Source organism: Vespa mandarinia, chromosome 13 (assembly GCF_050613455.1).
Source record: "Vespa mandarinia isolate Hongniang chromosome 13, ASM5061345v1, whole genome shotgun sequence".
In the NCBI taxonomy this organism is placed as follows: Eukaryota; Metazoa; Arthropoda; class Insecta; order Hymenoptera; family Vespidae; genus Vespa; species Vespa mandarinia.
In genome coordinates, this window is record NC_140822.1 from 2,682,501 (window position 1) to 2,693,821 (window position 11,321).

Consider the following 11,321-nt stretch of genomic DNA (forward strand, 5'->3'; position numbering starts at 1 on the left):
ACGTCAATCACTTGAAAATCGCGAGACAGCCAAACGGCGCCTCGTTTCTATATAATCATTGGCACCCCGAAAAGACAAAAACACCCGTTGGATATACACATGTATATTCCTAAAATTCCATCGTGATTTCACACTTTTTATATTTTCTCTTCAATTTCTTTTTCCTTTTTGTTTTTTCTTTTTTCTTTCTTTCCTTTTTGTTTTCATTTTTGGAAAAGAAAAATTTTCTTTCTTGGTTTCTTTCTCTCTCTCTCTCTCTCTCTCTCTCTCTCTCTCTCTCTCTCTGTGTCTATTTTTCGTTTGCGTTATCTCATTAAGAATGAAATAGATACAATGTTAATACTGACAATGAATTTGTAATTATTTCCCTCAAGATCAATAATATCAAATCTCAATAATGTATGAGAAAAGAAAATTCATCCCTTATCATCAATGCATGAATAATAATTTTATACTTTTTCTCTTTTTGTTTTCTTTTTAAAAACGAATAACTTTCTTCTCCCTCTCTCTCTCTCTCTCTCTCTCTCTCTCGCTCTATTTTTTCTCATTAATAATAAAAGATTTAAAAAGAAGGAAAAAAAAGCAGCAACAGCAGCAAACAGAAAATATTATCATTGACTTAGCAATTATCCTTGAATCGATTCGTGAATCGATAATATCGAATTAACATATATAAGAAGAAAGATAGATAGATAGAAAGAAAGAGAGAGAGAGAGAGAGAGAGAGAGAGAGAGAAAATGTAAAAGAAAATTAATAAAGATCCTTTCCATGCTTGATAAAATTTACTGATGCTTTCTTTCTCCATTTTGAAATGAAATTTTCTTCGATCCAAAATGTCTCAATGGGGATAATAGGATTAAAAAGTTTCTAAAGAAAATGATATAACGTTATTAACTTTTATGTTTTTTTTTTCTTTTTTTTTTTCGTGTGATTATAAAAACGTAAGACGTATTTGATATGAAAATTATTAAATATCATATAAAAGAGCATAAGAATGCAAACTATACTTATGTATACATATACTAACATGAAATTAAATTGTTTTTAACTCACCACTTGGTGGCCTGATGTGAACACCTAAATTGAGAGCTTGAAGCTTCGCTACGGCAACTTTGCATAAAACTTTTCTTTCTATTTCTGAGAGAGAACGCAAAGAAGTATCCTGGAGAGTCACTCGTCGTCCACCTGTGCCAGCCCACGTGCATTTTCCCTACAATGTATATATAGATTCTATATAAACACATGCTGACATATATACATATATATATATATATATATATATATGTATTAATATATGTATATAGATGTATCTGAAGTTCAAAAAACTTGAAGAATTTTATTCTTTCAAAAGAGAAAATTCTTTAAGAAAATTTTCTATAAACTCAATTATTATTAATCACTTTGAACTATTCATAAATAATATAAATATGCAAATAAATATGTAAATATATAAATGTATTTTAATATTTAATTAATATATATGTGAAAAATGAAAAAATGTATTTATGTGAGAAAAACTTTTCAAGATAAATCTTCAAACGATATCATTTTCAATCGATCACTTTACATTATTCTTATATAATAATAATAATAAATAATTATAATAAATAATAACAATATATAATGTCTATATATTGTACATAGATATATACGTATGTACTTTTAATTTAATATATATATATATATATATATATATATATATATATATATATATATATATGAAAAATGAAGAATTGAATTTTTGTGAGAGCTAATATCTTTTAACAAAATTTTTCAAGTAATCTAATTTTCAATTGATCACTTTTAATAACTCTATATATACATAAATAAATAATACAAATATATACATACATACATATATATATATATATTTTTTTTTTATTAAATTTAATTAAATTTGATGGAATAAAGAACATTTGATAAATCAAACCAATAAATTCAAATTTAATTAAAATAGAATCATAAGCTCATTAATAATTAATGATAATATTTTGAAAATATATTCATAAAAGTTTCAGAGCGATGGAATTTCTTGATCAGAATAAAATATCAAAGAATGATTTGGTTTATCAACATGTAAACGTTAGAAAGAATAATTATAGGGTAATCTAATAAAACCCTATGTGTGAAAAAAAAACAACAGAAAAAAAAAGAAAAAAGAAAAGAAGGAAATAAAAAAAATTAAATTATAATAATCTTATTTATATTATAAATTATAACGAATAAATTATAATATAAATAATTCGACGACTTTTCTTCTATTTTGCAAATAAAAAGACAAATAAAAGTCTACTCTTAATTCTTTCGGAATAAAAAATAAAAGAAATAAATTGATTCCTCATATCCCTGAATCTAATCGTCCTAATCGTTAATAACTTTTCTTCTTTCAAAAATATATGTTGTCTAAAAATTATCTCCCTTTCGCAATATTATCATCAAATTTTAATGACAACATTTATTATAGATAGAGTCGTACAGAGTGAAATTAGTAAAAAAAAAAAAAAAAGAAAAAAAAAAACATTTTTTTTAATTTATTCAATAATTGCTATAACTTTTGCACTTTGTGACGTCTGTCCAATGTCGATCAATCAAATGTATTCTATAATTTTATTAAAGCTTTGGTTAATCAACAATGATCTTCGATATTTATCAATACACGTTACAACACGTTGTCCTATTCGCAAGTATAATAACTGTATTAACCCATTATTTATCAAGTGAATTGATGCGCAGATGATGCATACAATATTAAATCTCGAATGTAAACAAATCTTTGAACGTGACACTATCAAACAGGTGGATTGACCGTAATGATGCAATACATTAACTAGCTAGATCACCTGTTATTTCATTCCTTGAAGATTCGTCAAATGACACTCTTAGCGACAGACATTAATGATTTTAAAGGCAAGAATTGCAGATAACATTTATATTAGAATTTATATAAAAACGTTGCAACGTACGTACGTTATTATATTTTCAAAGAAAATTATTATATTAATGAAGGATACTTTTTCGATAATACGGACTTTTGAAAAATTATTATTTAATAATTCAACACGTGTATACAGATCCTAAAAATAAATACGTACAAGTGATAACTTTTGAACACCATGTATTATTAAACATTACTTTTGTACTACTAAGTATTGGAAGGATAAACTGATAAGAAACAAACGGATAAGAAACAAACAAAGTTTTTAAAAAGAAAGAGAAAAAGAGAAAGGGAAAGAGAGTAAGAGAGAGATTTAATCCAAACAAAAAGAATGGAAGGCACGTGGAAAAATTTCTGTAAAGTTCCGTAACACGTGAGATCTCGTCACTAAATATTTCTTATACAGGAGGTATTACTCATAAAATGAGTCACTGCCAAAATCCATTTTGCATTGGACGATCTATCAAACGATTTCGCTACTTTCCTGTCATCGAATATGTAAATATCTAGATACAGGTATGCGTATCAATAACGATACAAATACAAAATTGATACAACAAATGGATCACTACGAAATTTATTTTTTCAGACTCTAACGACGGTTGCCTCTATTTGTTTTTTTTTTTTTTTTTTTTTTTTTTTTTGAAAGAATAAAAATTCTTTCAGAAAAAGAAATCGATATATATATATATATATATATATACGCACACACATGTACACGCAATCGGAGTACCATATATAGGATTAAATTAAAACAAAATCTTTTCTGATAAATTTTAAGGCTAATTGAAAAATTGATTTTGTCAAAATGATTTTTGATTCACTCGCAAAAGTGACCAGAATAAATCTTGAAAGAAGTAATACTCGAGTAAAGTAAATATTGTAGATAATATACCCGAGGATGTAGCGAGTAAGAAAAAAAAAAAAAAAAAAAAAGAATATTAGTGGCGACGAAGTGATGTGTAATAATAATAGTAGTAGCAGCAACATAACAGAAACAGTAATAGCCAGTAGTAGTAGCAACAGTAGTAGTAGTAAAAGTAATAGTAGTAGTAGTAGTAGTAGTAGTAGTACTAGTAGTAGTAGTAGTAGTGGCAGCAGAGGTTAAGTATAGTTTATACACACCACCGTTGGCTGACTATTTCGGGCGGCGCCGGCAAAATTCCGAGGCCCTAAATTGGTTATCGCGCTAACCGCTTAACAAGATCGTCTGCGGCAAGGTCAACCTTCTTATTCTTCTCCTTTCCTTCCTTTCCCTTTCCTCCTCGGTCATTCCAACCGTTTACTCGGTCACGAAGAAGAAGAAGAAGAAGAAGAAGAAGAAGAAGAAGAAGAAGAAATAGAAAGAAAAACGATTGGACGGTATCTGAACGAGCGACCAATATCGGTAAAAACTTTTTTAATAAATGTCCTAGACCGATAAAGATTCGATTATGAATGTGAATGTAAATAATGTGAATCTGTGAATGATTTATAATCAAGTAATAGATAGAGAAAATAAGTTTCTACGCATTTCGAAGCATATTGAAAAGTTACTGTTAAACACTCAAACGCACACACAGACACACATATGTTTTGTACTAACCCCGTCATTCCTCTTTATAAATTGCTATGCAAATTTGACTCATTGGTGAGATTGTCGAACGTTTGAAGGATGTATATTCCAATTGCGGATTGTTAATAATAATAGATTATTCATTGGTTATCTCTCTGATAACGTAAGGAGCTTGATATTAGTCTGTGTAGGTATGTGACGGCAGGTAGTTGTTGTATTCAGGTGAAAATGAGTTTCTGGATATTAGAATAGGATGTCTTCGATGGTTAGGACCTAAAGATGGAAAGATTTCATTGATAATATTAGTGGAAAAAAGGTTAAATTTGCCTGTTAAAAACCATACGAATTAACGTTAATCGAAAGGACAATTGGGTAACTGACCTGAGGCGTCCAAATGGACGGTAGGTTCGATGCCCTCGAGGTACTTTTACTCCTGGACCTCCAGATTTTTTTAGCTACCAGCCTGCTACCGTGATGTACCACACTGCTGGAAGACTTGCTCTTCTGCATCGCTGTGCCACCTGAAGAATTTTTCGAAGAAGATGTGAGTGCCGGTGAACCTGGTGCCGAATGCGGTTTGTCCTTGTGAGCATTGGAGCCATGAAGGAGATGGGAAAGAAAGGATTGATGATGATGTTTGGGAGTTAGGGGTTCTTCCAAACCAAGACCAGCATCGATGCTGCTACGTGAACTTGCATTTCTACTTGCTGGCGAGGTTGTATCAGCGTCCGAAAGATTTTCAGACGGATTTTCCATGGATGACATTTCACGATAATTAACAGCCCAATTGTCATCGGTCTGACAACCTTTATTATTGCCATCGTCGTCGCCAGGCTTAGTAATCTCTCCCTTTGGCCTGATATTACGAAGATTTCTATCATAATTAACACGTTTGAACCTATCGACCTTATCAGCATCCATAGACTTTTTCCTAGCCATTCTGAGATACCTCTTAATGGTGTCACTAACCGATGGCGAGACATCGTCATTATCAACGCTACTACGTCTACGACCACTGAGTTTAGGTATACTCGTTTCACTTTTACTACTGTCCTCCTTCTCTCTTTCAAGAAGTATAGCGTCTAAAACCTCACGCGGAACTGGATCAGTTTGTACACCATCGTCCAGTGGTCCACGATCTGTGCTAGGTTCTTGAACAGCTATAAGAGGTGGTGGAGATATAGGATCGCGTCTTTCCGAGTACCAATCTTCATTCTCTTTGCCTGTGGTCCTGGTTCTCTGATGAGCCCACCATCTATTCGATGGTGATGTGTAAGCACCGGTTGCTCTTGGTCCTCTAAAGCCTCTGGTACATCTAAGATCAAAGTAAAGCTTTTCCAATAGCTTACGATCAGTCAGGATGTCTGATATTACGTGTTCTCTAGTCGGAGACTTGCTATAGTAACGACTGAGAGTCTCCATCAAAGATTTATGAACGTAATCACCTTGATAAGGTGTTACTGATGATTTAGAAATATTATCCCTGTTAATTGATTTCGTTTCGTTATTAGGAACTATTTGTTCTCTCTTTGCCTGAGCTACGATGAGATCCAAATGCTGTTGTAACTTATCAATCAGACTTTGATAATCAAAGTGTTCTTTACCCTCGATATGACTGACCACATTATTTCTATCCAAAGATTTTGCCGTATCACCGATATCGCCTTGCATGTTCAGGTACTTTTGCAACATATCAGCTAAAACTTTAACCTCGGCATCTTCCTTAGCTGTCCTCCTACGACTAACAGGACTGTAAGGTGCGCTACCACCACTATCGGATGCCAAAAAAAAGTCTCTCTTTGCTTTGGCCAAATCAAACTTGCCAACAGTTGTAGTCTGAAGGACGAATCCTTGAGGAGGATTCCTAATCTCGTCGGCTTCGTCAGCTGAGCTAGCTTTAGCTCTACAGCTACCGCCTTTAACGTGTCTACGTCTTCTCTGAGTACGAAAACCTAAAGTACCAGGATAAGAAGCTTTCCTCCAAAGTAGAAACTTTGGTTCCTTTTGACAGACTTCTTGAAAATATTGTTCGATCTTGGGTATATCCTCGGTACGATTGTGAGCACCATCGGGTATCAAACGTCTTCCAGCATCAGCCATATATCTCCAAGTTTTCCTAGTCAATAGCCATCTTTCTTTAGATGGTTTATTAGCACGTTTAGTCCTACGATCCTTGGAGGCCGGTGGTGTACCACGCAAAGAACTTCCGGCCTCCATGCTGTCGCGACGCGAGCGTCTCCTACCGCCAGGACGCTCAGCCATCGTCGCGTCTTTCTCCTTCTTTGCCACACGAACCACTTTCGCAAATATATCTTCTCTTCGTGGTTTATCAACGTGATTAGATCTCAATAGACGACCAATTGCCAATCGTCAGGTACAAGTCGTCAACACTAAATTATTATAAGACGTAACACTTGAAGAAACTTTTACTCCTTTTACTTTCAACGAACTATTAAACGAAAGTGGAAGAAGAAGACACATTCGAGCAAGGGGGGAGGGGGGAAAAACAAGAGAACTCTTTTTGACACTTCACTTGATCCACTTCAAGCATTTAAAGAGATTAAAACCTGACAAACCTAAAGAATCCTATTCCCATCGAATCCCAAGATTTCTCAACGACGTTTTATCGTCGAAAACGGAATGATTAATCTCAAATAATACACCATTAACCTCTAGAAGAAAAAAGGCCATTAACCACTTAGATCAATGCAACAACAACGCAATAATAATCAGTCGCCTCAGAAAATTCTTTTGCTATTTGGATCAAATATCCCTCGAATATATTTTCCTCGCTCTCTTTAACGAGGCTCGACCCAAATTTAACTTTTATCGTCAAGAATCGCGGGTATTTTGACCTGGAAACACTGTACATCACGGAAGATCTATATAATCCCTTTTGTTCTTTGATGAATCCTATAAAGATTAACCAAGCAAATTCCTTTAGCTTTTCTAAGGAATTTGAAATAGTAATTTTCAAGAAACGACGTTTAAGAGAATCGCGAGCCGGCAAGGTGGAAGCTGCCCAAGGTACGCGACTACTGCTCCTCAGGGCGTCGCGACGCTCGTGGACGCTCCGTGTCTAAAAACGTATCTGGCCCTCTTCACTCTTCCTCCACTGACTTCTTCTCTCTCTCTCTCTCTCTCTCTCTCTCTCTTTCTCTCATCTTATTGCGTGAGTGAAAGAAAGAGAGAGAGAGAGAGAGAGAGAGACGATGAAGTGAGTAAGAGAAGAACAGAGAAGAACAGAGAGAAAGAGAGAGAGAGAGAGAGAGAGAGAGAGAGAGAGAGAGAGAGAGAGAGAGAGAGAGAGATAGAGAACAAGCTAGCCGAAAAAGAGGAAGGGAGATGCAAAGACGACGGCTGATGAAGCAGACCAAGGAAGAGGCTTCTTGAGTGGCTAGAGTAGTCTAGAAAAACCTGGGATGGACACGGCAGACTAACCGGAGATGATGCCGTCTGTAGTTGTCATCCTTTGGCAAAAATACACATGATGGCGCCTTCTGTCGATGATTCGACACATATCAAAAGACTTTATCCATTTCTTTTTTCAACGATTGATAGGAGAAAAACATTTCAAATATTTTACGTATATCAAATTCTTCAGATATCAATGATCATATTGATCATAATTATTTCATCGGAAAAAAAAAAAAAGAAAAAAACAAATATCTTACAGTCGAGATAAACAAACAAAAGTATAGTTCATAATCAACGTGGTTACTCTATTAGTGGGACCTAATAGAGCGTTTAAAGATCCTCGTAAGTGGTGGCAAAGAAGTTGTCATCACTTGCCAAATAATATGGCATGTTTTAAACGGACTGGACCGTATCTAAGAGGATATACTTTATCATTGTCGAATGAATACTTTGAGAAGATTCATCTTAGACTGATATCGAATAAACTCTTCTCTATCTCGAGTTTTTCATATTCTCTCTCTCTCTCTCTCTCTCTCTCTCTCTCTCTCTCTCTCTCTCTGTTCCTCTCTTTTCGAACATTTCTTTACACAAAATTATCCTGCACAAATATTGTGATATCAGTTAATTATATAGTTCTATGAATGATAAAGTTATATCAATGATTGTAACTATTAATCTCAGCAGTCTTAATTCGATCTCTTATAAATATATGTATGTATGTATGTATGTATGTATGTATGTATGTATGTATGTATGTATGTATGTATGTATGTATGTATGTATGTATGTATGTATGTATGTATGTATGTATGTATGTATGTATGTATGTATGTATGTATGTATATATATATTCGATTACTCTGACAAAAGATATACTTTTGATCTTGACATTGCATTTTAAGCGAACAGAGGAAAAGTAGATATCTGCAGTGACATTTCATTAACTTAGAATAAAAAAAGAGAAAGAGAGAGAGAGAGAGAGAGAGAGAGAGAGAGAGAGAGAGAAAGATTAGAGGAATCCTCTCCAATACTCTACTGTTGTGTTGCTGCTTTTAACTCTTCATTTTTTTTTTTTCTTTTACAAAAAGTAACATCAAAGGTGACGCTAAGTTTATGTTTATCCAAACGTCAACGTAAAAAAGAATGACTTTCTCCATGTTACATACCTGAAAAACAACAACTAATTCATCACTCGACAATTTTAATCTACAATTTTTTTTTCTTTCTATCTTTCCTTCTCTCCTTCTTTACTTCCTTCCTTTTCTTCTTTATTCATTTCCTCTTTTTCTTTCTTTCTTTTTTTTTTTTTTTTTGTGTGAAATCTCCCAGAGAAGAAACCATAGACACACCCACCAGTCTATAAATCTTTTCAAACGAAATACACCATGTTCTAATGGTATGCGTAATAAACTCAACACGTGTTCTCATATAAAATTCTACAGTTGAACTGTTGAGTGTTACCCAATATGTATGTACGTACGTGTGCACGTTTCCTATTTCAAATTGTGTCCCACATTTCTTGAAGCCATCTTAATGACGTAGAACCATAAAAATTCATTACGATAGGATAGCCCAATATATACCCAGGGGGGAAAAAAAGAAAAGTATTATTTTCAGATTCTCATTCTTTGGTGCAACTAAATTGGACCACAGTGTTAGTTCACTCGGAAACGATCATCGTAAATCTTAAAAGAAATCTTTTGAGAATCTATTTTTCCTTTCTCTGTTTTCTTATTCTTTTTCTTTTTAATCTCATCCGAAACGATCACTCATTTACTTGGGTTAAATAAATCAAAAAAAAGAAAAAAAAAAAGAAAGAAAGAAAATATATATATATATAGAAATAAATAAATAATTGTCATTTGAAATTTAATTGTCATTATTTGAATTGGATTAACCTGATAACGAGATTTAACTCTTACGATTAAATGCAATCAAATTAGCAAGCATTGAGATCTAGATTATTCAGATGCCAATGAACCGGAACACGTCCATTATTGGAATGCCGTCTATCTGGAATAGATATCAGCCGAAATAGCACGTGCAGGTCATAACCTCTTGACAATGCCACCCTAAATCTAGACTTTCTCGATAAAGATTCCAACTCCACTGGGAATGACCTAAAGTAACCTTTTCGTAAATTCGAATATATCAAGTTTATATTTGAAATACAATCCAGCATGGAGTTCAATTTTTAGATTAATTAATGACGGGCTATGTACTATTAAAAAATCCTGGATTCTAAATTCAACATTATTTTCGTCCAATATGATTAATCTATGACTTTTTTCGCAAGCAATTATAAAATTTCATAATTAATATTCTTAATTCTCAAAACAAATTGAAAAAAAAAAAAAAGAAAAATCATCGAATTAACAAATGTTATGACTCATTAATGATGGAATTTGTAAAAGAAAAACAGAAAAAAAGAAACACACACGCATTAGATTAAAAGGTCTCAAAAATGGATAATTGAATTTTTAAGATCAATTCAAATATATTTGAATTGTATTGTAAAAAATCTAACAAGTATATGTTGATAAAAATTTATTGTAATAAAATTCTAAAACTTGGAAAGAGCAAAACCAAGGAAAATACTAAAACTATTTTTATCAGAAAAGATTTCTCTCTCTCTCTCTCTCTCTCTCTCTCTCTCTCTCTCTCTCTCTCTCTCTCTCTCTCTCTCTCTCTCTCTCTCTCTCTCTAAATTGTATGCCGAAGTGTCTGCCATAATAATTCTTATCAGAATAAACTTTTCAGAAACTTTTTGAATATTTATGAACATGTACGATACATTTATGAAACAAGTTCAACTTATTGAACTAAACAACAAACTCTAACTAAAACACTAATAGATAAAATAGAATCGAATATTCGTCAAGTCGAATTACAATGAAATAAAGAAATAAAAATAGTATCGAGAATTTTTTTTTTCTTTTGTATCCTTAATTACAAAAGAGATTTAGAGAGTCCCTTAAAGAGATTTTTTTGTTCGCAAATTTTTCACACAATTTAGAAACAAAACAAGTCTAAGCATAATCCCATTGATCATTGGAAAAGTCAATTACGATTCGATATGATTAGAATGAAGAATGGACATTAGAAAATTTTTGATATCGAAATAATTCTTTTTAGACTATTTTCCTTTTCTTTCTTTTTTTTTTATTTATTTATTTATTCCTTTTCTTTTCTTTTTTTTTTCTTTTTATTTTTTGTTTCTTCCCAAGAGAAAACTTTGATGAATACTTCGTTAAGTAGATATCACGTTCTTTTCGGAAAATAAAATTGTTTCTCTCTCTTTCTTTCTCTCTCTCTCTCTCTCTCTCTCTCTCTTTCTCTCTTTCTCTCTCTCTCTCTTTTCTTCTCTCTCTTTCTGAGAATAGAAATAATATTTTTTTTCTTTTTATAATTCAA

At 32.6% G+C, this 11,321-nt stretch overlaps 1 protein-coding gene across 1 annotated transcript in view; it reads right to left on the minus strand.

The window, feature by feature from the left end:
• The window catches only part of RhoGAP102A (Rho GTPase activating protein at 102A), a 22,940-nt gene extending 15,424 nt beyond the window's left edge, over nucleotides 1–7,516 (minus strand). The window contains exons 1-2 of the mRNA XM_035872304.2: nucleotides 4,872–7,516; nucleotides 1,054–1,210 (exon numbers count right to left, since the gene is read on the minus strand). Of these exons, the coding sequence (XP_035728197.2) occupies nucleotides 1,054–1,210; nucleotides 4,872–6,752 (2,038 nt within the window). The 5' untranslated portion in view covers nucleotides 6,753–7,516. The remainder of the gene's footprint in view (nucleotides 1–1,053; nucleotides 1,211–4,871) is intronic.
• Nucleotides 7,517–11,321: the final 3,805 nt, after the last annotated feature.